Source organism: Mangifera indica, chromosome 15 (genome assembly GCF_011075055.1).
Source record: "Mangifera indica cultivar Alphonso chromosome 15, CATAS_Mindica_2.1, whole genome shotgun sequence".
In the NCBI taxonomy this organism is placed as follows: Eukaryota; Viridiplantae; Streptophyta; class Magnoliopsida; order Sapindales; family Anacardiaceae; genus Mangifera; species Mangifera indica.
Window position 1 is genome coordinate 1942289 of NC_058151.1, and position 24392 is coordinate 1966680.

Here is a 24392-nt window from a genome sequence, read left to right on the forward strand (position 1 = left end):
GCAAGCATCAACAAACAGTTCCAATTAAAGACTTGAAAACCTCTTACATCATTTCAGTATGAATTACCAACTACAGTACAGTCCACTGTTATTCAATATTCTAGTTGAATATGGGGACTGACTAATCTTCTAGTAATAATAAACTCTCAACTCAATCTCCTAAACAAAACTGCTAACTATCAAAATGAATGAATCCCAATCAAATTGTCAAAACAAACTTCTGAGTGTTTAGATGTAAATATTTGGAAGGTAGAGATCAGAGATGGAAGCTCGGTTTCGTTTTCACTAGCCACTAGGAAAAAGAGAGCACAGAACAGCTTTTGGAATAGCTTAAAACAAAATTTATTACAGATAAATCTAGATGGTTAAGCCATATTGAAAAAAAACAAGGAATCAATCTGCTAAAAAGACCGGACAATAAATGATTTCCTGCAAAAACTTTTTTTTAATAATTTCCTGACAGAAGAGCACTAGAAAAACTGGAACCTCTGGTAAAAATATGATGGGCAACTAAACTGTGCATGTTTCTATAGCTAAAGAAATGGCATCTCTTACTCTTCAGGTGAGGATTCTGTGTTTAGGAATATACTTTATCTTGGTACCTTTGTCAGGTTTTGTTCTGAACTTGGGTTTAGCAGAAGCTCCGGTTGCTGTTGAAGCCTCGTCAGCTCTGGCATTGGTCAACTGTTTATGAGAATCTGATGACTGAATTACTGTTACTTGATTGTTGCTCTCAAAATCTTGATACTCAGAAGATACGGAATCTGGGGGCAGAACTAATTTCACGTGTTCAGCTGCAATTGCCTCCTTCCATCCTGCATGAATTTGTAGCCAGTCTGTCAATTTCATTTACAAAAGGAAACACAGTAATGGGCAATTTAGACCAAAAACCTCGCACAAATAAACAAAGTTGAACTTACTCTCTGATAGAAAAGCTTTTGCAGCACAACTATTAAACTGCATGCCTCCTGGACACATACTGTCCTTCATGAGTGACGTGGAACTCCCAATCCCACCATTAGTATCATCCATGGGCAATCTTAGACAGCTTTCACTAGATAGGGTCTGATCAATGGCTTGTCCACCATTCACATCCACTTCGGATTCTCTACAGCCATTTTGAACTGGGACAGGACCTTTAGTCCCATGAACTGGGACAGGACCTTTAGTCCCATGCCTGCTAACTGGCCTCCAAAATTTAACTGTTGACTTGTTTGTGCCAGACTGAATGAACTTCTCAGTTACACTGTTCTTTTTGGGCATCTGATGCTCTTCCATGCAACCATCTTGGCCTTCGGCTGCACTTTTACCCTCATGATGATTACAATGTCCAAGTGTAACAGATATAGAGCCTATCAAAACCTCATGGTTCTTATCTTGTTGGGGTTGGTTTATGGCTTCTTTCAGCGTTCTAGTTTTCAGATTCGCATAATCATTTTCTGGCTTTGGCTTCCAGCTCCAAACCTTATTGCCACCAACTATTGGAGCAGCCCTGAAATCCCTGTTATTTCCAAGCTTTTGCACTCCTCCAAGCTTGGATGCTTGAGAATTTTGACTAGCATGAAAACCATTGGGCATACCACGTGGTTTTTGTGGCAACTGTCGTCGAATAACAACCATCTGCCGATGGCCACTTCCTCGTACCATCCGTCTTTCAATATTCTGCCCCGGGCCTAAATCAGCATAACCATTGCCAAACCCAGCCTGAAACTCATAATCCACATCTTCATCAGAATTTGCAAGTTGGAAGGGCTCAAGAGATGAGGGAACATGATTTGGCAATGCATCTGCATTGTGTGCATCAGAATCAGATGTGGCCAGAGGACAAGACGTTTCAGGTAGGGGCACAGATTCTGATGTGCCATCAGTGCTCTCCTTATCATCTGCCTTTTCCTCATGCTTATGCTCTTTTGCTTTCTGCTCCTTTTGCCTCAGCTTTTTCTGTCTTTTCCTTTCCAAGAGCTCTGCTTGCCTATTTGAGTAATAAAAATTAAAAAAAAGTTAATTGGGAAATGTAGCAAACTAGATACCCAAATAAGCATTATCAAAAGCCAAATTTCTTGATGAAACAAGGCTCCCTTGCAGAAGAACTATTTGTCAAGAGGCTAGGCAGAAAATATTGCAAAGTATGGGCATTCAAGACACCAAAACTTAAAATTTCTCCATTTGTTCCAACCAATAGTTTCAAAGCTAGTCATAACAGAATCCACAAGTTGCCTGATCTTAATCCTATATATCGTTATACAGATTCACTTAGGCTAATGTACCAACTGGTCAAGTCAGGAAGAGAAATTATTTTACCCCAAAAAGCAAATCATACTACTTCCCAGAAGACAATTCAAACAAGCAACATAAATTAGGTAGCAAATGGTAGAATGTACCTTCTCTGAGCAGCTTCTTCCTCCTCCACTAACAACTTCTGGCACCTTAAAGCTTCTGCTTCCTTATCAGCTAGCCATGCTTTGACCTGAACACATAACACTCTTAAAATTGTAACAACTCCCTATTTTTCAATCACAATATGAAGACTAAAATGCAAAATTGTTCACATCTCACATGTTTCAGTAATATATAAACCAAAATCGGTAAGGAAAAAAAAGTAGAAAATACCAAAATCTGTTCCACCAGAAAGCTAGTACATGCAATCAAATTCCTTGTTTCAAGCCCAATCTTCACAGCTTCACCATCAAATATATATTTTTGCATGGATACTGCTGTCCCAGATAGGAATGTCTTTTCACTAGCATCATCAAGGATGCTGAATAGTTCTTGGGAAGATATAGGAAACCTGGAAGGCCTAGCTTGAACAATATCCTACAAAAATAGCAGGAATGTGACATCCAAACAATGAAGACAAAGTTATGGCAGCTCAAACAAAAGAATCTGGAAGAAAACATATGAAAACATATATGTTTCCTCACCAGAAGGGCAGCACCAGCTTTCACACAAACTTGAGGGAGAGAAGCATATATAGGTTTCCGAATAAATGCTGTCAATGACTTTATAATACAAGACCCTGCAACTCCCTAGATGATGTATAACAAATGAAAAATTACTCAAAAAATAAAAGAAAGAAATGAACTAAGTGGTAAAGACCGAAATTGGACTAAAACATATGTCATATGTACATCATAATACTACCATATATTACATGACTAACTCCAATGAACATGTTAATAGAAAAGCCATCACTCTCAAGTACATGCATTTGAATATTATCAACACCAAACAAAAATAATTTGGAAGAAAAGTACTACCCAAAAAACACATCAGGTAATGTGGCTATATATCTTCTTGGCATTAAAAAATAAATGAATATAAGTTCAAGAACCACAAAGAATCACTCCCAAAGAGTTACAAATTTTTTTTATTGAAAACTTGTCTAAGGGAATTACTGAAATATTTATTGATACTTGTCTACGTCGTGAACTTGGACTGATACAGATTGACATCTTATGATTGAAATGATAATCTCAATAACCAACCATAGAATTCCAAGACAAACTCATCCAACTCGAATTAAAATTTCCCAAATACTCTAGTTTTTGGCCGGCATCACTTGATAGGAATTCCACAACAAATCCATAAAGAAATAAGGTGCCAATCATTACATCAAGGCAGTAAAAGGATTTAACTTTCTCACAAAACAAAACCAATCTCCACTTCAGAAAGTTAAAAAAAAAAAAAATAGATGATTCATCATTTTGGCTATAAAAAACTAGAATAATTTCCATAAATACACACATCTAACAGGAATAATGCTAGATGTAACAGCATGCCTGCCAGTAACCTTGATTTTTCTCGTATGAGAGTACAAGGAGAACCAGTTTTACCTCCAAGGCCACATCATTGAATGATACAACTTCCTTTGCTTCATCCACAGAAAGCTGTTTACAACATAAAAAGATAAAAATACAACCAAGTGGGAAGACCTTCATCAAAAACAAATCAGAAGAAAGCTATCACTATCACCTTATCCCAAAATGCTCCTAAAAGATCCCTGTTTTTGGCAGAATCCTAGATATGCAAAAAAAAAATGCTTCTGTGAGAATCCTAAAAATGAAGGACACCATCAAAATAGTTGATAAAGATAATACTTATAAACAAATTCAATACGAAATAAAACATTATAGAAGGCTGATATCCACATTCCTAAAAGATAGCAAATATCCGTATTCCGGAGCTGTTTAGTTAGAACATTAAAAGCTTAAAAGTAATCATACTGATAAAGATAATAATCAAATTTTCAAGACAGTTATGAAACCTTATCAAGCTTTTTCAACCGATGGTGGACACGTATATGTCTCCTATAGTTAATAGTGGAGCAGAATTCTTGGGAACACTTGTCACATTTCTGCAGCTGTATCTTCATAGGAGTAGAAAGAAAAGGCCAACCAGGGAGTTCTGCCAAAAGTAAAGTGACAGTAAATCAACTTACATGGCTTCAACTTCAAACAAGGCCTATTCTTGCACACAACTCAGAAACTTAAAAGTACATGCGATATACAGACACATATAAGTACATAAGAGACACAGTATTCAGGACCACACCTAGCCTGAGCAATGGTAACAATGGCCTCAGGAAATTTGAGAACTTGCATCTGAAGCATACTTTCAGATGCAATCAATGCTCTCCTAAAAAAATGCAACACTTTTTGTAATGAACAAATTCCTCATTCCCTTTAATGATAGATTCATATTAATTGAAACTATTACAATGGTCAAGGAAATTTTCCTTTCTTCTATAAGTCTAATTTTCAAACCATTATAGTTTATTGGTACCTTGCTGATCCAGAGCTTGGAGTAATTGGATCCACTGAACTGAGCTGTCTCCATTTCTAGAGAAAGAAAGAAGAGACTCTTTTCCAATTGCTTGTTTAATAAAAGTATCTAGTGACTCATTTCCTTCCTCTACTTTCACCACATCTGTGGTGTTAGAGGCTTTCAGTTTTGCTACCGGCATTTATGCACACAGGAAATTTATGCTCGCTATGTCATAAGACGCCACTGCAACAAGAAGAATAACATGCATGACAACCCCACAACTGTTAAAGCCAAAAAAAAAAAAAAAAACACCAGGCAATCATCTAATAAATGAGAATAATGACATCCTATATAAATAAATGAATTGAACCAAAGAGTGAGCTCCCATTTCACCATTGTTATAAGAAATGGAAGGGCTGGATACACCTTATTGTTCTCATTGGCTATATAAGTAGCTATCATTTTGCCACCATTGTTTATGTCCCAAGTACCAACTGTCGATGGTTCTATAAACAAAATAAAAAATCTCAAGAACTTAAAAAAGAATAACCTAAAAAGAGACCCTATGACAAATAGAAATCGTTGTAGAAACAGTCGACCACTGAATCTACAGAACCAGAACATTGAACAAAAACGTAGCACTCTCAATTAACAATAAGGTAAAAAAGATAACAACTCAACTTATACAAAACCAGATCGCTAAAGTAATACATTACTATCAATTCGGTTTGGTTTTACAAATTTAGAAAGAAAATTGATAAACTTTAGAGTCTTCCATTGTCCATGGTCGGCTGAAGTTCTGATTAACCTCAGGAAAATTATATAACTAGCAAAGTGATTTAATTTTTCAGATAAAAATAAGAAATTTTATCAACTACAAAGAAAAGAAACTATTGCATGTCCGCATAAAAAAATCAAAAAAAAAAAAGGAACGATCGGAAAAAGGCAACTATTGTTAGCCACTATTGATTGTCCGCATAAAAAAATACACAAAAAAAGAAACTGATGAACGAAAAAGGAAACTATCGTTAGGGTTTCGTGTGATGTAATCAGTCTACAAAACATGTTGTCGAATTGCATGTATATACGTAGAAATACATAACACAAAGAAAGTGAAGCGATCCGATGGCGTACCAGCGGCAAGCAAGGGAGATCGGTTAAAGGCGAGATCGGCCTGATTCAAAGTTACCGACGAGAAGATTGTTAAGTGTTTGGCGGGAGAGAGAAACGCCGAGAAATGATCGGCCCTGAACTTGAGGGAAAGAAAAAGAGAGTTTCGAGGGGGAGAGTGAAAATTGAAAATAAAACAGAACCCTGTTTAGCGTGGAAATAAAAATAAGTTTTTTTTTTTATAATTAAGGGTACACCCGACATGTGAGATTTTTTGAGACGCGCTGTCAAGGTAAGTGAGAAACACGAAAAGAAGTGCGGATATGGGTTCCCCAGATGGCCCAAAGATTAATGTCACTGGGCTTTTCCATAAAATTTGTATGGTGTCAAATGGGTTCTAACAAGTGCTTGAAATTGGAATAAAAAATAGTTTACGATAGGTTTGAATCGAATCAAGTTTTTTAATTGATTATAATTTATTTGTTTATTGGTTCAATCTAAATTGATTATTAAAACATTAATTTTTAGTTTGGATCTTTTTCCAATCAAACCAGGCCTTGACCTCGAACCCTTGATTAGGTCAAATCTCGATCTAAATTTATAGGATGGTTTCTTTGTAGGAGGGGCCAAACAGAACTTGATAAACACTGTCATATCGTATTCTAACTGGTTTCTCAACTATCCTTCCTTCCAAACACGGGGCCTTAAGATAAGAAGTCCCGCGCCAGAAGCCCAAGCAGGTGGGTGAATAAATTACTGCTAAACAAATTCTCACCTGACTTTCCTCGGCCATTTCTTTGACTGGTAGATTTTCAACTCATCCCTCTACTCAAATGAGCAATTCTAACCATTGTTCTCTTCTCTATGGGCCATGGAAACCGCCGATGAAGCAACTCCTTTGGAAGCCGAAATCAACGGCCCCGATCATCTGACTGATTCCGTTGACGGTTCGGATCCGCCGACTGCTTCCGAACTCTGTAATCATGATCATCTTCTCGCTGAGTTGGAGTCTCTCCGCCAGGCCTACCAGAGCCTCCAATCGAATTCCTCTGCGTTGGAGGATAAGTTGTTCCTCCTCCAGCGTGAAAAAGAGGAGGCAACGAGAATGATGGATGAGTTATCGCGAGATAGAGACTCTCTCCGTGAAAATATTGTTCGATTAGAGACGTCGATAAAGGAAAGAGAAGACGAGTATAAGAGAAAGATTGACGAGGAATTGAAAGAGAAAGAGGAGTATGAGAGAAAGTTTGACGAGGAATTGAAAGAGAAAGAAGAGATTAAGTGTGAATTAGACGTATCTAGGGAGAGACTCGAAGTTCTAGAATCTGAAAAGAAAGAAAGAGATGAGTTTTTGTTAAAGAGCTTGGATTCGATTAAGTCAGTTAAGGAATGTTTAGTGAAGATAATTGACTGTTTGGATGACGAGAAAGTGATTGAGCGAGAAGACATTGAGATGGAAGAATCGAAATTAGACCAAGAGTCGAGGGCATTAGAGGAAGAAATAACAGCAATTACAGTGCTAGCAAGCAAAGCTGAATCAAAAGTTAGTGAATATAAAGAATCAAAGAAAAAGGAAAAGAAGGAATTGGAAAACAGTGTAGTGAGTTTGACAGAAGAGAATCGCGACATAAACAGTTTGTTAAGGATAGCATTGGTGGAGAAAGAAGCAGTAGAGAAGAGTTTGAATAGACTGAAAGGTAACACTGATCAGAAGAGAGTGGCATTATTGCAAATTGCGGAACGTGGGTTGCAAAGAGTAGGGTTTGGTTTCATGATGGGCAGTGGAAATAATGAACAGTCACAGGAGAGTTTGGGGACTAATGTTGTCCCACCGAGTAATAAATCTGATAGCAGTGAGTGTGAAGAGGAAGTTGTTAGTCTGGTATGTATGTTCAACTGTAATTGCAATTTTAATAGATTCATTTAGGATTCTGTATGATTTTGTTCATGTGGTATTATTAAGTAGAAATTGTACTTGGATGTGTATTGTCATGGATTCTTCTAGGATTACTTGTAAACCTTTTCGTGTAGGTGGAGAATTTCTGGTTTTAATTTGCGCTTGTCCTTACAGGCATCAACTGTAGAGAGGATAATGAAGAATTTACGGCTTGAAATCACTCAATTGAGGAGATCATTGGATGAATCTAGGTATTTCTTCATGGATTTGCAGCTGTATTATTTTACATATATGATTTTGTTGTAGAGTTACTGAGGAAATGATCGTATAATCTGTATATTTATTTTATCATCTTCAATCTGTTGAGTTTTGCTTTCTTGACAATGGTCAATAATTATAGTTTCTTTGCCAGGTCAGATACCGAGCGACTACAGAGTCTTACAGAGAAACAAGCTAAAACTATTGAAGAAAATGTATTGTACATCAAAGAGTTGGAAGATAGAGAGAGGGTGTTGGCTCAAAATGTAATTATCTGTTTTAGCAAGAAATTAAGGATTCTCCATGTGCACATCTTAGGCATTTTCTTTTTTGACTGCTGATTCATACTTTCTGGTTTATTGCTATAAGATTGAGGAACTGCTATTTGATATAAAAGCGATGGAAGAAGAAGTTGTTAGATGGCGGGAAGCTTGTGAGTTAGAGGTGGAAGCTGGTAAAACTGAGATTGAAGAGCGCGACAAAGTGGTAAATACCCATGTTCAATATGAACTTCTATTGACTAAGGTTGCTTTTCCTAATTAAGTAGCATTTTCTTGCTCATAATGTTGTTGCTTCTCTTGGTTGCCTCACTCTGCTACTTTTAAAGGTATTTTTGAGATTTGCCTTTTATCGAACCATTATTCAGAGTTCATTGCCATTACTGACTAGTGGAGTGTGGTCTTGACAATATGCAGTCTAATAAACATATAACATGGTTAGCATCTATGAATTAGGAACAGATAGTTAAGTTTTTGTCTTCTATGTAAGATATTATTCCCCCAAGGATTTTCATATGGCGTACAAATTGGTAATTCCATGTAGCTGGAACTTGTAGAATATTGTTACATTAAAATTATATACTTTCCATTGTCACATATTTTCCGTTGTCAATATGATATGGCATTGTCAAATGCTAAAGCGTTACTGTTTTATTAGGTTCTGATTCTGAAGCAAGAGTTGGAGAAAACAAAGAATGCTTTAGAAATATCAAATAGTAAGTTAAAGCTGAAGGAAGAAGTTGCTAGTGCTGCAATGACTGCCCAAGCAGCAGCAGAGAGGTCTCTGCAGCTGGCTGACAGCAGGGCTGCAGAACTTCGTGAGCGTATTGAGGAACTAACAAGACAATTAGAAGAAGCAGAGAGCAAAGAAAGGAGTCGCCGAAAGGTGAGACACATATGTTGGCCATGGCGAGTCCTTAGATCGAACGCAACCAATAACACCAACAGCGTAAAACGGATGCTACCAGAAATGCAAGCCTTGCTTTCTGGTGTATGAATCATCGTCACATAGCATTGTTTTGTTTAGGGCTGCATTATCTATTTGAATCAGCTCGTGTTATTTCATTTTACACATTTTGTCTATAAAATCAAGGTTAAAGCTTTACTGATTGTTAACAGGTGCAACTGAAGGAAATCCTCCTCTGTATAACTCAAAATAGTTCAAAGACAAGAAGTTCTACAACCCAACACAACAAGGAAATTAAAAAAAAAAGGATGATTAACAATGCATCACCCTGCTTCTACCAAAATATTTTCTTTTTATACAAATCTGAACAACCATTGCTTTTTATAAATTATATGAGCTCTTCGATCCCCTTACTCACCATCTTCTTTATCTACATAGGAAATAAAATAAATTTAGCTTAAAATAAACTTTTAAATATCATAATGTCACACTGAAAATTATATTATCTTTTAGAATCAAACTAAATATTGACCTAGTAAAGTGGATGGTCTGGTTCAATTAATGGTCAGATCGGTTGATTAGTAGTTATACCAATTAATTGTTTAAAAATAATATTTAAAAATTTTGTTATATAATTTATCATTAATTATATAATTTAATTTATTTAACATCAAAATAACTTATGGTGTATATATATTCAAATGTGATAAATAAGGATTGGGTTTAAGTTTTTATAATGAATTTTAAAAAAATTAATTTTTTATGTTGATTGAATCAAACCCGGTTTTATATCTTGTCTAATCAGACAGTTCAAATGGCTTAATCTGGTTTTTAGGTGAATTAAAACCGATTTAATTAACGGTTAATAGTTCAATCAGTCAAATCCGCTAGTCTGATCTAGTTTTAAAACTATAATATTTACAATGTCAACAAAAATTACCTGTTTGGCTGAAAGTCCAATGTCTTTCAGATCATCAAGCTGTAAAACAAAATAAGGAAACTTACTGCCTTGATAACCAATCACATATTAACTTTCAGAAAATCAAAGAAAAATCAAGTTTCATGCTTACACTCTTGAAGTACTCAGGAGATTCCTGACGAAGCTCAAAAACGTAGGTGGCTCTTTTCTCCCCAATTCCCTGTATGATACACATTCATTTTTAGTGCATTTGATATGGTGATTGATAACCAAACAACTCGATGTTACAATCTTAAAACGTTCCCCACCTTTAATTTTATCAAGTCATCCCTGTTAACCAGAAAAAAAAAAAAAAAGTAGAAAATCAGTCACAGAAATGTTGCATAATATAACAAATACTCATGGGTGTTTATGTAGTTTTCTTCTTCAATTTATAGCGGCTAATGCTTTGATAATAGAAATTTGAAGCTTTAGAGGACTAATAATGGAGTCTTTATATCATCAATAAATGAAAGGAGTTTGTTTAACATTGCAAGGAAACATTTACCTGCTACCGCTATTTAAGATCTTCAAATATTCTTTAACAACGGAATCCTACAAAACACAAAATGAAATTAATAATGTGAAAACTAATACTAACTCAAATCTATATTCAGAAAGAAGCTACAGTGCATCCTACCTTCATTTTAGAACTATGAATGTTAATGGCTGACCATGGACTATTGATTTTTGTCTCCTTATTGTCACTCACTGGAACTCTCCTTTCAGGAGTTTTTGGTTCCACAAAATCAGTACAAGATTGAACATTTGATGAAGAATCATTCCTCGGTGGCATCTCTGGGTGTCGAGGAGTTGAGGAAAGAAGCAACTTCAAATTGTTAGATATTTGTTGCAACCGTTCACTAATTAATGGTGAATCATCTTTATTGATGTGGGAATCATCGTTTTCCTTATCCAAGTTTCCACCTGCCACAAAATATATCAGAGAAAAACATATCATACTTTTATGTTTATTACACATATAAGAAGCTTTCAGAAATTACGAGGGCATACATTCTTCATTGAAGGATGGTGTAATTAACTGGCAATTGATGCTTGAGTTAACTTCCCTGTGATTGTTTTCACCGTGAAGAAAAGAATCCTAGGAAAACCAAAAGAACATGTTATTGGAAGAGGTTTTGATCAAACGAATATTTTTACCAAAGAGGAGTTAAATCACCTTATCTGCTATGGTGGTTTCTTGTGGATAAGTGGTTGCTAGTGGAGAAGCATCCTGAAGATAGAAAGACAATGTTAATTTGAAACAAAGCAAATTCACATGAGATTATTTGACTGCTAAATAGATTTTTGCCTTTTCTGCCACAAAAGTTGAATCTTTATCTGGTAGGGCAGTGAAGACGGAACTTTCCTGCATAAAACCTCAGTTGACATTGGTTAAACAACTGCTAATATTATCAAGAAAAAAGTGTAATTGAGTAAAAGAAGATAAAAAGTTATCATGTCAATATGGATATTTTTTAGGTACACTTGAAATTAAAGTGTTATTTCTCAAACTAAATTTATTCTTAGAAAGGATCATCAGTATATTTATTTGAAATTAGTTGGATACACTCAAGCCTCAGGATTGAGAATAAAGAATAATGTTATCATCTAAATTTTTATTCATTCCCACCTAGGGATCAAAACTGGGAATTGTGATATATTATTAAACATGTAAGAAGAAAAAGGTCAGTTTCCTTTCATTTTTCAAATATAGTAATAAAGGAGATTAGTCAAACAAATTGGTATACATTAGCAAAAGAATGTTCAATGTTCCTAAAACTTTGGTCTAACATCTATGTTAATACCTAGATTTTCCATTCCTCTATTTCTTTTGCCAAATTGGTTACTATATATGTAATTTCTAGATAACTATATTGCGACAAGAAAGTATGTACCTTCTGGTATATCTTCTTCTCAGAATTAGTCAAATGACTTGCTTCATCAAACAGTCTTCTTTAAGTTGAAAAAGAAATTGAACCAAAAAAAAAAAGTTAATTATAAGTGAGCATATATACAGGAAGAGGGAGAAATGTGATTAGCTTAGGTAGAACTGTTCCTAAGTACCTTCCTTTCATCTCAGAAACTGTACCATTGGCTTTCTTTACAGAAAAATGTGGTTGGTTCCCAATTTGTTTCCTATTGGTAGAAACGCTCCCATGTAACTGACTAATCTGTGAAGAATATAGCCTTGCTGAACTTTTGGCTTTCTTTACGGAGTCTAAGACAGTCTGATTAATGCCTTGACGACAACGAGATGCTAAACTCATCATGTAAATGGAATCTTGGCTGAAAGATGGGTTCTACATTAAAAAATGACAAAGAAAGTGAAACTAAGAATCTACTGTAACAGCAGAATCTTCATAAAGGACAACCAAAAACAGTTTGTTTAACTATTTACCCAAAACTGTCACAAGAGAAAACGAAAAATCTAATAGCCTTACCAAACAAGTGAGCATCAGAACTATGTTCTTCCCTCCCAATGAATCTTGCAACATGCGGGTTAGCTTGCTTTCCCGATAAGGCACATGACTTTTATTGGCATTCAAAGCATAAATAACATTGTGTAATGCATGTATGGACCTATTGACTTTAGTACTCTCAGCAAGATTGAGACCTTCACTACTTTTTCTTCGAGTATCCTCATAACCTGATAAATGCAGCATCAACAAGGGGTGAAAAGTAAATACTTATCCCTGTCAGAGGAATAGCTGAAAAATACATGCCATTATATTATGCTGAAAAAACTTATCAAAACCTGCCAAGTCAACAAAATTCATCTTGCCAACAGGAATGGAATTTGATGGAGACGATATGTGTATTATTAAACATCTATGGCTCTGTTGGGGAATTGCTATCTTTTGCAGAGGTTTACGTGAATTATGCTCAACAAGATATAGTTTTTGAAATTCTGATATGGATTTCACAGGTACCTGAAATCAAGTTAAAACAGAAGGTCACATGAAATGGGATGATGAAATTTAATCTCTCTGCCTTTGAACTTTTGTCAACCCAATTAACTCATAATAATACCTGAGAAAGTCCCTTGAGTAGAATTTTGCCTTGACCATTTTCCAAAGCTAGAACTTGTTTCCGTTTTGGAACCAATAGATCATACACATGATCTTGAAAAATCTCATAAAATGATATAGTAATTGATTTTCCAAGTTCCTCAGCAATAGAAAGAATTTCAACCATGGTTAACAGTGCCAGACCTGGATCCTTATCAGAACCCTTCGCAATAAAATAGTTCAATAGATAAGTATTTATCATACATATACATAAAAAAATCAAACAGAGAGGATTGGAATCCAACCTGAATTACATGAGTCTTCCCACTCCCTTTAGCTCCATTAGCAATAATAGTAGCATTGCGGCCATCGAAAACCCCAGATATTAGAGGCTTTATTTCTCTAGTAAATATTGTATCATTGCCTTCATTTTTCTCGTAGCAATAATCCAATTCACACAAATCCTTACCGCTACAAAAAAGTAACAAACCTTAATTTTCACACAACTCGTAAAATGGTATAACCCATGTTTAATAGTGTATTGCAAAGCCCAATCTTACTCCGAACTGTTTACTCCAGCAGATTGGTAAAATTACAAGTCCATTAAATAAAAAATTGAGAAAGCATGGAGTTTTTACCTCTAAAACCAGAGACATTGAAATACTAAGAAGAAATTTTTTTAACACAGAACTCAATTAAGCATAGTTGTGACCGGCCGAAAAAAGTCATAGTAACATCCTTGAATTAGGTACTTTCCCCTTAGCAATTTTCAAATGAACAATCTTATGCGGAAGAGATAAAGAAATTGAAATACATACAACTCTATGCTCTAAAAGAAAAAAAAATCTTATTTCAAACTACAATTCCAGAGTTCAAATTAATTTTCTGTTAGCGATGTAACAGAATATTTTTAGTCTCTTTGTAACCTAACTTTTTATGGCGTAAAATAAATAAAATGAAGCCTCGATGTACCTGCCGGATTGGTCACCATAGCAAATGGAGACAGTTTCGGACTCAACTCCATTAGGCTTGTGAACGGACACGCAACTGGAAGTTTCAGCCTCGAGATCTGTGAAACCTCTGACTTTTGCGATTACTCTGACCTTCTTACTGTTGTTGACCCCCGTTTTGGCCTTCGTTTGGTCCAGTTTTGGTGTATCCATGAATCTCCAGGAGAAGAATGAATGTACAAAAACCGCGAATGAAATCGGTGGATTTGGTTGAGCCCCGTTCTGACCTTCTAACCGTGAGTGAAAACCGTGAAGATTTATCTAGAGTAGGAGAAGCACAGTCGGCTGAATGAAGGAATAAACAAGAGAAATTGACAGAAATGGAAAATGAATGGGAAATAGCCGTTAGCGTTTTGGTTTTGAAATTTTGGCCGTGACGCTCCTGTTGCCATATATGCAGCGGCAATTAGGACAAAGCAAAATAGGTATTATCATCCACGTGGCACCTCTAGAAGTGTACTTGATATTACAATTTTATATGTATTTTTTATTATTAATTAAATTTAATAATTTAAAAAAATTAATTAAATTAATTATTTTAAAGGTTAATACAATTTTGACTAACATTTTCAAGATTTTAATTAAAAGAAAAAATATTTTAATTTCGATATTAGGATCCATATTTTCACAAAATCATTTTAGATAAGGATTTCATAAAATCAATTTGAAAATTCAATTTTTTTAAGGTAATAATTTCATGAAATCAATTTGAAAATTTAATTATTTTTGCGAATGTATAATTTGTACATATAATTTTATATATCATTTTGAAAATTCAATTATTTTTATGTTCATATAGTTTGTGATCCATATTTTATGAGGAATATTAGTAGATATGCAATGAGTTGTGTTGGATCGGCCCATTAGCGTGACAAAACCTACAAAATTATATATTTTTATGGCCAAAGCACTATTTGCCACCAAAGTATGTTTTTTTTCCAAATTCCTCTCTCCCCTTCCCGGTTAATTTTGAAAATTTCATTTATCCACTTATACACTATTAAAAAAACGGTTTCAAAGACAAAATCATTATTTTATTTGTAATATTAAAAATAAACTTAAATTTGATTTTATTATTTTCCTAAACCCTAAAAATTAACAATATCTCCCAACCCAAGTTTTCAAAAACAATATTTTCCCCCCTATGGTTTCCAAACTTTCAAATTGAAATTTTTGACAATGACCGACGATCTCCAGGTGACGTCTCTTCCTCTCCAGCCTCTCCTCTTTCTGACAGTGCAACATCTCCCCCTCTTCGGTGTCGTTATCGACAAAGACGAACCATTTTCGTCTTTGAACGAAGACAATTTGCCTTCATCAACGATGATGTCACATGATATCAAAATATGTACGACCGAAAGTAGATGTTTGGAGATCATCGATCATTGTCAAAAAAATTGGATATAAAAGTTTAGAAACCCTAAGGGGAAAATATAGTTTTTGAAAACTTCGGTTGGAGGAAAATTATTAGTTTTTAAAGTTTATGAGGGAAAATGATATAACTAATAGACTCAATTAATTTTAACGGTTCATGAGCGGGTAAATGAGATTTTCAAATTAACAGGGGGAATTTAGAAAAAAAAAACATAATTTAGGTGGGAAATAGTCCTTTGGCCTATTTTTATAAGCTAAAAGACTTATTCTTATTCAAGGTTCATTATATTCCCAAATTGATATTCGTTAACTATTAAAAATTCAAATACTCACTCATGAGCTGATAAAATTAACCGAACCAATTAACGTTATCCATTTTTCCTTAAGTTTGAAAAACTAATAATTTTTTTTAAAATTAAATTTTAAAATGCTACATTTGTTCCTTATGGTTTCCTTTGGCCCTTTTTCTTTTTTTTTCAAAATGTTACCAATAAAGTGGTCAGATTAATAAAATTTCCTTTTAAATTAATTTTCATCTTAAATAAATACAAATTCAGTTTTAGAGCCCTAAATTAACTTATCTCAAAAACCGAGTTTGAGAAGACGGAGAAGATGGAGGAGAAGTCAGAGAGTAAGAATGCGAAGAAGATCATGTCAGCGTGTGATGTTGAAGCTCTGAAGAAATGCTTGGAAGAAAATAAAGGGGACTACATAAAATGCCAATCGCAGATAGAGGCTTTCAAGTCTTCTTGTTCCTTGAAAAAACCTAACTCACCCATGGGATCTGACCAAAGGCAGTAACTCTGGTCCAATGCGATTTCTCATCCATGAGAAGACCTTTTACCTTTTATCATTATGGGTTAAACCCATTTGCATACTGATTTTGTTTACATATATTCTTCAATAAAAATTGTAAACTTCACTGTTTGATTCATGAAGTTCCAGTTTCGATGCCGAAGTTCTGTATTTCTCATATGTTATTAAAAGTAATATAAATTCTTTATGAATACACCATGTGATTATGTTGTCTTATTGATATTGGAGTTGTGTATGTGTTTTTTGGTAGGTAACGTGATACAGGATCGAACCCAAGTCTTCAATCCGAAAGTTCTAATGCATGAGAGTTGTGTGTTGGATTTTTTCAGTTTTATGGCATTTTGTGGAAAATTTTTAATCAAACAGCAGTATTGAGAGGGAAAAAAAATTGAAATAGGGGAATTACAATACATCTGTGATGGATTGGCAGTGAATACTTGAGTTTGTAAGAGTCAGTTCTCTTGAAGCCAATTCACAAAAGCAGTTGGCAACCTGAAGAGTGTTTTGCGTAGTTCATCCCCAAATTCAGATAGTAATCTGTTGGCAACTAATGGACTTTTTGTTGTGAACTAGATTTGTTGTTGTGGTTCTGCCATTGCTCTCTTAATTTGAAAATTGGTACCTTCTTCAGCACAGTGGATGGTTCACAATATGAAAAAGACATGGAGGAAATTTGCATAGCATTCAATAGAAGAATTGCATGTATTGATAGTGATTGTGGATCAGGATTCACTTGAACGCTACTGCAGGTACATGGCTGAAATGACAAAAAGGGCTGCGATTAATTTTCAAAGATATGCTGAGGACAAACAAATCTTAATAATTTATCGATATAAACTAAAGTGGTATCATATAATTTGATGATGTGATTAACAAAATTAGTTAATAAAATTTGTTTGTACAGTACAACTGCAAAGCATATTGCATAGATCCTTGCTTTTGTTTCCGGCTGGATCTGGCATATGTGATTGTTCTAGCTTCCTTTAACTGGGAATTTCTTTAACAAGTAGGTGGTATTTAAAATGGAAATCAGGAGTGAAATTCAAAGGGTTTTAAAGACTTAATTAGTGAAAAAAAGGGCTCAGTATACCTTGGACTTCCTCTTCAAAGAAATATTCACATTGAATATTTCTCCTTTCTTTGAGTTCACCCTACACTGAAGGCTGGTATCTATCAATCACTAACCCATGCCACATTTGTACTAATTTTTACAAATGGGCGGTGGAAAAAATTGTATACATTATAGATTACCAGTCAGCATGCTTGACAACTCTTCCTACATGTCCCATAGTAATCGGGCGAGCCTACCATGAAGAGAGGATTCGTTTGGCATTCCCCTTTGGCAGCCCAATGAGGACAGTCTTCATCTTCATCAGTGCATTCATCACCAACTGATTCAATTGAAATTTTCTCTTTCTTTACCTCTCTTATTTGGAAGAATTTGGCCGCACACCACATTTCCCCTTCAAGGACAGGGCATCTGGCATGGGAGCTACTCTCATCAAGGGATGCATTGGGATGTAGAGTGAAAAACAAAATTGCATTCCCTTTAATAGGTCTTTGGACACTGCTAACTTTTGTGCAATCTGACCAAATCTTGTTCTTCACCTGAGATTGATTGAAACTGTATTTTGTTAATCAAAGATGCCTTACCCTAACCCCACTACAATAATAAAAAGTCATTAAGGTAGTTTCTCTCTCACCGCTGAATCAGGGAAAAGAATCTCACCACCCCAGGTGACATTTGAAAGATACAAAATAACAGTTGCCATCAAACGCTCACTTAAACCCAGTGTAGATTCATTACCAAAATAATCTAATTTCTGTTTGCCCTCTTCAAGCCCATAATGCATGATATGCAGAGGCTTACTGTTCTCTGAAGGACAATGAACATCGTGTTAACACCAGATTGAAAAGGTATATCTCAATCACGAAATGGAAATTTAGAAGATTAGGACCAGGTATAAGGAGAATACCTTTAGGAAGGAAAGTCCAGGCTGAAATTCTCTCCTCAATCCTTTCAACAATATCATCCTAGAATATACAAATATCATTGGCAATATTGTCAAAAAGATAGATATACACATTATTGTGTAGTATGAAAAGTGTTTACAGAAAATCTTTCAAAATAACAATTGATCAAACTACGGCTCATCAGCCTTACATTTGAGCTTCAAACTAGAAAGAGAATCTTAATAGGAGAGAAAAGAAAAAAAACAGTATAAAGACCACTTGACAAGGAAGCACCATACACAATGGCAAAGTACAATTTGGGAGAAAAACAAAGGCAAGAAAATCCTTGGGAAATTTACATCATACCAACCCCGATTTCCAATATTTAACACACAGAATAAGCACTACTTTATCATTTAGAAATATCAGCAAGCATTAGAACTCACCTCTGTAGTTGATTGAGTTCGGTTCATGAAAACATTCTCTGAATGAAGACTGGTTCCCAAATTTTTTTCTTCTGCCCCATGAGCCTAGGTCCAAAAACAAACATTTTAAACCAGTCCATATACAAATAATATGCTGAAAGAACAGGGCAGAGAATATACCAGAGAAATAAGGTGGTCACACTCCTCATCTGATAGAAACCCCCTATACAAAAAAGCCCTATTGCAAGAAACATAATGTTAAATTTTCAACGTCAACAAACCAGTGAAAGCACATAACAATCAATAGCAGCAAACTTATTCGAAGTTGGTTTTGTAGCCAAGAAGACTTGAAATTTGATAAATGCTGTTTAAGATAGCAAATTTAACAGAAAAATAACCTGTTTTTGTTTGTGTTTTCTTCTGCAAATAGGATAATTGAGCATTTGATCATGAGAGCATGATGACATTACACAGAAAAGAATAAAACAAGTAAACCCAAATACCTGACCTTGGTTGCCATGAGAGTTGGATAGCTCTTGACGGATCAATTTTGTTTGCATTGATTGAATGAAATGATTTTATAACATTTCTCTGGTAAGTTTCTTTGTCCCTTAATTCCTTCCTGCCCCTGAAACCAAAAAAAAAAAAAAAAAAAGAGAATATCACAAACAGCCTGACAACATTCACAGATATCGCAAAAGAGATCCACAATCTACAACTCATACACAAAACCCAGTTACAGGAATTAGCTGCGTCACCATTTGTACAAAGAAGAACACGTAAAACTCAAAAGAGGAAAGAAATTTCTCTTCCATCAAATCTCCTTTTGCTCTCATTATCAACATTAAATTCAGAAAATCATTTAAGCGTCTCATGCACACAAAGAGAAAACATTTTAACAACATCCCAGATCACGAACACCATGAAACCCATCTACATCCAGAGCAGGTTTGTCCAAACAAATGAATTTCAACCCATAGACTCTGAAAGTACAAAAATGACAATAAAATATAAGAAATAGAAACGAGATCGTTTGTCATTTACCTTTCCGACGAATCGCTAAAAAACCGAGAGGTAAAAGCCAAAAGAAGAAACATGGAACGAAGGGAAGCCATTGATTGATATTTGATTAATAACGAAAACAAAACACGATCGAAGGTCGAAGCCAACACACTTTCTCAACAAAAGGAGTGTCTTTCGTCAACGTGGAGCTCTTGTTTTTTAATCCCTTTCTACATCTCCATGGGGTATTCAGTGGTACCTCGTTGTTTAACTGTAAGGTACTACTGCTTATAGCGAGCCAAACTGAAATCGTTTTTCTGTTTGAGCAACAACATACAAATGGCTCTTAGGACGATGGAGTATTATTTTATTTTAATTTTAAATAATTTAATATTATGTAATTATATAATAATAAATAATAAATATTTATTTATTTATGTATTTAAAATATATATATATTTATCTTATTTTCTCGTACACATAATTTCAATTTCAATTTTCAGTAGTACGAAGAACAAAATCGAAGCAAGAATGAATTTATCATTTTTTTTAATCATTATTATTTGATAAATGGGTATGAAGTACGAACGAATGAATGAATGAATGAATGAATGTATGAATAGTTCTCAAATAATAATGTCTATCAATTATCCCTATGCGATTTCTTCAGTATCAAGTGACCAGATTCATGCTTCTCAAAAAGGCGCTCAATCAACTCGTCCCAAGTTTCTTTTGTTTTGCTCTTTGTAGATGGAGAAAAAGATGTTTCTCTGCTAGATCCATGCGAGCTCTCGCCTTCCTCTTCATCGAAAGTTCCATACTGAGATGGCACAAGAGCATGCGGCACTGCCAGCCGAACAGCTCTCTGCAGCGCTGCCTTGTACTCCTGAGTGAGTTCTTTATGCAAAGACTCCTGCCTCTCCATCTTTTGCTTATCTGGTTTTTCCATGACTGGATCTTTCTCTAACATTATCTGTGGTTTGAGAAAGGAATGCAAAGCTTCACTATGAATCTGTGATTTCAGCACCAGATTCCTCATTGGTATGAAAAGAAAAACTAATATTTGAAACCTGGTTTCCTCAAAAAGTTGAACCAAATGCAAGATATGTATACGATATGAAGATAACAAGATTGAAAAACTTACATCCAAAGCCCTCCGGGCTTCTCTTTGTATCCAAACTATGGCATGATCAGAAGTGGCATTACAAGAAAGAACTATGTGTTCAAACCTCCCGTCCACTGGAACTGCTGTTCTTACTACGGGGGGAAATCTTCCCAGTCTGCAAGCAAATTATGCAATCAGATGTTGACTCAGTGGTCAAAGCTCAACTTTTTTCTCCAGCCTCAGAATTGATCGACATTTCTATTTGATGATAAGCTATGCCATGGACAAAAGCAATTAACTTTACTCCAATTACAAGAGACAGTTAAATGATGCAACATGTGTAAGAAAAAGAAAACTTGAATATAAGTAGCAGCCTTGCGGGGTGCCTGATTAATAATAGTACCCATCATTTACGAGGAACAGAAACAGAGCTATGATTTATTGACTTTTCTGTTTATTTTACCTGAAGGGCTTTCTCTCAACAATGTGATACAAGCGACCAGGTGCATACAACCTCCTTGGATCTTTGAGCATCTTCTCCTCAGGTATACATGTATCCCTCATACACCTTAGGCATAGTAGACATGGCAAGCTGTTCATATTGAAGAACATCGTCAATATGTTTAAACAACACCAGAATACCAATAGGTAATATTTCATGCTCTTTAAATGCCCAATAAACACTTCTTAGATGTCAACCTGAACTTTAAACAAGTATAAGATATTTGCTAAACAAACCTCCTTTTGTCCAATGACTCATTCGGATGAAATAGTCAACAATATTGCTACCACAAGTAGTATCGATAACAAGAACCTATTAGCTGCAAGCAAATAAAAATATAAATATAAAGTATGATAAAGTTTAAATATACCAGAAAAGTGATTTGAAAATGTCTTCCAAAGATGTAGCCGTTCTGGGCAAGAAGTCATCCTGATTCAGTATAAGCAAAATTAAACATAAAAGAATAAAGTGAAAGACAGTTAAAGAGAACTATCTTATTTTCTAAATTTATTTACAATACCTACTACAAAATGTGGCATCAATATCAACTATTCACAACCAAATATACTACACTCCTTGTAAGGAGGACACTATATATTGTTGCAGACACGGGAGACATATGTATCAGCTTATTTCTTGCTCTAACTTGCAATAATTTCTTCATTATTTAGTCACTGGTTCACATCCAGCTGATTCATCTAAATCTTTTAGAGTGTGCCAAATCAAAATTAATGGCAAGCTTCATTGTCATATCAATCCATGAGATGAGCAAGTTTACATGGCAGTATTGACTGTCTACAACTTGTGGAAGAAAATTGCATTCTTCAAGATGCAGAAACTGATTTCTGCTAGAAATCTAGGGATGGTAAGCTAGCGCAAAATCAAGCAAGAACACATGCATGCAAATGTCTTTTGACAAACTTCAATTGAATTTTCATCTGCATCAAAGTTCTGCTGAACAAACCCTACAATAATTGGATGCAAGCTCTCTATGAGAACAAATCTTCCCTAGACAATTGATCTTGTGTTGACAAAGATAGTCATGGGGCAGAAAAACACTTTGATCCTGTTGTAATTATACAAGGCATAAGAAATTGATGATGTTTGCAGCAGCCATTCGGAGCTGTACCCCTCCATTGCATATATCTATTGTCTTATCCAGAACAAAATACCTTAGCAAAACCAACAAACAGATGACAGCCAAAAAAAGCAAAGTTGAATGCTATTAGCAACACCAACAAACAGAAACAATATAATGGGAGGCACCTTTAAAAGTTTTCATTTTCCAGAAAGCATAAAATCATGTCATACATTAAAAATATATAATGCAGAAACAGATCCTGAAGCAATTCCAAAATTCTTCCTACCACAAACAAAAGCACCAACATCAAAATGACATGGAACTTGCCTGAAGTACAACAGAATTGATAACATCTGCATATCTGACTGCCAAATTTAGTGACATACACCTGGCAGGTGCAATAGCATAGCACCTGATCCTCTTTCTTTCAATGTTTCCCAATTTATCCCTAATTTTCACAACCACTAATGCTAGCATTGTCGCCACACCTGACCCAAGAGAATGTCCTGTGAAAGTCAATGTATATTTTGGATACTTTTCTACCATTTCCTTCAAAATCTCACACTCTGCATCCAAAACCCACCCAGCAGCCTTCAGTAGTCCATTATGGACATATCCACCATCAAACTTCCTTTTCCCTAGCTTATTATCCAAAAGCACTTGATAGTCACTCTCCTTGGCCAAATTAAGGCCCCTAATGGCAAGGACTATATCAGAATGTTCATGATCAAGATATAATATATATGGGGGGGCTTGTCCTCGAGTATCTGCATAAGTCTTTTTCAGTAATAACCAGTCTGGATTAATCCCATATCCTCCAGCGGGCTCCCAAAGCGGATGCCTAAGATCATCTTCATAGACAGCCAGGATATAGCGGCATAGGTGAGGAACAGGCTCAAATTCTTCAGCAGTTGCAACTCCCCAAGTTTCACTGTCATGGCCAGCTGTGTGGAGACATCGCTTCCACGCCCAGCGGGCACATGCCAGGCAATACACACACTCAAGGAGAGGGAGGCCACATAAAATTGACATTGATGCCTATGCTCTAATTACACTAAAATATATCAAACATGATAGATTCTGAAATTTAAAGGCAAAAAATACTTGGAAAAATACAACCAAAAAAAAAAAAAAAGGAAAACAGTTGAAAATCTCAATTTGCGACAAGATAAATGAATGAAGTAGTTTCATCAAAAATTCAAACTTTCTTTTGAAAGAAAGAATCAGTAATCAAAATGGCAACGGCAGTAATGCAAATGTGATTAGCAGGAAAAAAGAAAACGACCCTGCAATGTTTTAGAAAAATTTGAAGTACAGATCAAGAGGTAAAGAGAACAATGAACAATGTTGGGTTACGATTTACAGGTCCACAGAGAATAGTTATCCAAAATGAATCAATACAACAATAACAGAAACAAAATGGAACGAAAAAGGATGGTATGAACAACAGAAATAACAGCTTCTATAAGAAGTACTGAGTTGAAGAATCTAAGGTAAAGTCAACTGACAAGGCACCACTCACCAGCCATCAAAATTGAAAATTGCCGAGAACCCAGATACAGATTCTTGCAAAACGAAGTTATGAAACTGATGATGAAAACTCCAGCATTCAAGTGTAAAATTTTATCAGATAAAAAACTGGGCCAGGAGTTTCATGGTGACTGCAAGTGATTAAGACAACAACTTTAAATTAAATGAAACGTAGAAGAGATGTTAAATTAAATTAAATCATGAATAAAATGGAAAAAACAAGGCGACCTACAAGTCAAGACAAAATTGAGGTGGGTGTTGAAATGTAGAAGAAGATTATTGGCCATCAAAGAATAGCGCCAGTATAAATTTGTTAGTGTTGTAGTCATAATTTAGTCGTTACGAAGCTGCATAGGGGATATGCTGTATATTTGAAACTTCCGATAAAAACTAGACGAATAATAGGGATAA

General features: G+C 35.2%; 5 protein-coding genes across 15 annotated transcripts; 1 reads left to right on the forward strand and 4 right to left on the reverse strand.

Moving 5' to 3' along the window:
* LOC123198138 lies at nt 1-6083 on the reverse strand. 4 transcript variants are annotated; one of them, XM_044612763.1, is made up of 11 exons: nt 5899-6083; nt 5191-5270; nt 4783-5007; nt 4265-4404; nt 3973-4017; nt 3834-3887; nt 2922-3026; nt 2611-2814; nt 2382-2467; nt 921-1972; nt 1-815 (listed from the first exon to the last, which is right to left on the reverse strand). In XM_044612763.1, the coding sequence occupies exons 3-11, from the start codon at nt 4961-4963 to the stop codon at nt 559-561; spliced, it is 2124 nt and encodes a 707-aa protein (XP_044468698.1). In that variant the 5' UTR covers nt 4964-5007; nt 5191-5270; nt 5899-6083; the 3' UTR covers nt 1-558. The 4 variants fall into 4 exon arrangements, with proteins under 4 accessions (XP_044468698.1, XP_044468697.1, XP_044468700.1 ...); XM_044612762.1 differs by lacking the exon at nt 5191-5270; XM_044612765.1 differs by lacking the exons at nt 4783-5007; nt 5191-5270.
* Nucleotides 6084-6606: 523 nt separating this feature from the next.
* Nucleotides 6607-9412, forward strand: LOC123197864 (uncharacterized protein At3g49055). The gene is made up of 5 exons (XM_044612342.1): nt 6607-7756; nt 7946-8022; nt 8184-8295; nt 8399-8515; nt 8966-9412. The coding sequence occupies exons 1-5, from the start codon at nt 6746-6748 to the stop codon at nt 9302-9304; spliced, it is 1656 nt and encodes a 551-aa protein (XP_044468277.1). The 5' UTR covers nt 6607-6745; the 3' UTR covers nt 9305-9412.
* Nucleotides 9413-9433: 21 nt separating this feature from the next.
* LOC123197863 (kinesin-like protein KIN-10C) lies at nt 9434-14561 on the reverse strand. Of its 4 annotated transcripts, none has more exons than XM_044612339.1 (16): nt 14156-14560; nt 13489-13654; nt 13206-13406; nt 12931-13105; nt 12617-12822; nt 12240-12475; nt 12071-12125; nt 11485-11541; nt 11353-11406; nt 11187-11274; nt 10813-11099; nt 10681-10727; nt 10442-10463; nt 10285-10353; nt 10155-10193; nt 9434-9644 (listed from the first exon to the last, which is right to left on the reverse strand). In XM_044612339.1, the coding sequence occupies exons 1-16, from the start codon at nt 14344-14346 to the stop codon at nt 9603-9605; spliced, it is 1935 nt and encodes a 644-aa protein (XP_044468274.1). In that variant the 5' UTR covers nt 14347-14560; the 3' UTR covers nt 9434-9602. The 4 variants fall into 4 exon arrangements, with proteins under 4 accessions (XP_044468274.1, XP_044468272.1, XP_044468275.1 ...); XM_044612337.1 differs by having other exon boundaries at nt 12071-12128; XM_044612340.1 differs by lacking the exon at nt 11485-11541 and having other exon boundaries at nt 12071-12128; nt 14156-14561.
* A 2193-nt stretch (nt 14562-16754) lies between these two features.
* On the reverse strand, nt 16755-20127 carry LOC123197395 (probable prolyl 4-hydroxylase 12). Of its 4 annotated transcripts, XR_006497869.1 has the most exons (8): nt 19806-20126; nt 19270-19389; nt 18942-18999; nt 18783-18866; nt 18360-18417; nt 18087-18259; nt 17474-17991; nt 16755-17140 (listed from the first exon to the last, which is right to left on the reverse strand). XR_006497869.1 is itself a non-coding variant. In XM_044611684.1 (7 exons), exons 2-7 carry the CDS (start codon nt 19279-19281, stop codon nt 17638-17640), a joined length of 744 nt encoding a protein of 247 aa, XP_044467619.1. In that variant the 5' UTR covers nt 19282-19389; nt 19806-20127; the 3' UTR covers nt 17420-17637. The 4 variants fall into 4 exon arrangements, 3 of the variants coding, with proteins under 3 accessions (XP_044467619.1, XP_044467617.1, XP_044467620.1); XM_044611684.1 differs by lacking the exon at nt 16755-17140 and having other exon boundaries at nt 17420-17991; nt 19265-19389; nt 19806-20127; XM_044611682.1 differs by lacking the exon at nt 16755-17140 and having other exon boundaries at nt 17420-17991.
* A 188-nt stretch (nt 20128-20315) lies between these two features.
* LOC123197309 lies at nt 20316-24337 on the reverse strand. Of its 2 annotated transcripts, none has more exons than XM_044611545.1 (6): nt 24214-24337; nt 22779-24112; nt 21741-21799; nt 21332-21460; nt 20908-21043; nt 20316-20736 (listed from the first exon to the last, which is right to left on the reverse strand). In XM_044611545.1, exons 2-6 carry the CDS (start codon nt 23481-23483, stop codon nt 20407-20409), a joined length of 1359 nt encoding a protein of 452 aa, XP_044467480.1. In that variant the 5' UTR covers nt 23484-24112; nt 24214-24337; the 3' UTR covers nt 20316-20406. The 2 variants fall into 2 exon arrangements, with proteins under 2 accessions (XP_044467480.1, XP_044467482.1); XM_044611547.1 differs by having other exon boundaries at nt 22779-23496; nt 23974-24312.
* Between the last annotated feature and the right edge of the window lie 55 nt (nt 24338-24392).

Excerpts from the sequence above, each read along its gene's own strand:
- LOC123198138 (XM_044612762.1), bottom strand. The coding sequence starts at position 4,963 with ATGCCGGTAGCAAAACTGAAAGCCTCTAACACCACAGATGTGGTGAAA. Across the intron at positions 4,018-4,264 it reads GGTTGAAAAAGCTTGATAAG|GATTCTGCCAAAAACAGGGA; the intron begins GTTTCATAACTG and ends TTGCATATCTAG. Across the intron at positions 2,468-2,610 it reads TTCTGGTGGAACAGATTTTG|GTCAAAGCATGGCTAGCTGA; the intron begins GTATTTTCTACT and ends TTATGTGTTCAG.
- LOC123197309 (XM_044611545.1), bottom strand. The coding sequence starts at position 23,483 with ATGTCAATTTTATGTGGCCTCCCTCTCCTTGAGTGTGTGTATTGCCTG. Across the intron at positions 21,800-22,778 it reads TCAATTCTGTTGTACTTCAG|GATGACTTCTTGCCCAGAAC; the intron begins GCAAGTTCCATG and ends ATACTGAATCAG. Across the intron at positions 20,737-20,907 it reads AAGCCCGGAGGGCTTTGGAT|ATAATGTTAGAGAAAGATCC; the intron begins GTAAGTTTTTCA and ends CTCAAACCACAG.
- LOC123197864 (XM_044612342.1), top strand. The coding sequence starts at position 6,746 with ATGGAAACCGCCGATGAAGCAACTCCTTTGGAAGCCGAAATCAACGGC. Across the intron at positions 8,296-8,398 it reads AGAGGGTGTTGGCTCAAAAT|ATTGAGGAACTGCTATTTGA; the intron begins GTAATTATCTGT and ends TATTGCTATAAG. Across the intron at positions 8,516-8,965 it reads TTGAAGAGCGCGACAAAGTG|GTTCTGATTCTGAAGCAAGA; the intron begins GTAAATACCCAT and ends CTGTTTTATTAG.
- LOC123197395 (XM_044611682.1), bottom strand. The coding sequence starts at position 19,876 with ATGGCTTCCCTTCGTTCCATGTTTCTTCTTTTGGCTTTTACCTCTCGG. Across the intron at positions 19,390-19,805 it reads TTTAGCGATTCGTCGGAAAG|GGGCAGGAAGGAATTAAGGG; the intron begins GTAAATGACAAA and ends TTTTGGTTTCAG. Across the intron at positions 17,992-18,086 it reads TTCTTTTCCCTGATTCAGCG|GTGAAGAACAAGATTTGGTC; the intron begins GTGAGAGAGAAA and ends AATCAATCTCAG.
- LOC123197863 (XM_044612337.1), bottom strand. The coding sequence starts at position 14,346 with ATGGATACACCAAAACTGGACCAAACGAAGGCCAAAACGGGGGTCAAC. Across the intron at positions 11,275-11,352 it reads AAACCACCATAGCAGATAAG|GATTCTTTTCTTCACGGTGA; the intron begins GTGATTTAACTC and ends TGGTTTTCCTAG. Across the intron at positions 10,194-10,284 it reads CTCCTGAGTACTTCAAGAGT|CTTGATGATCTGAAAGACAT; the intron begins GTAAGCATGAAA and ends TTTGTTTTACAG.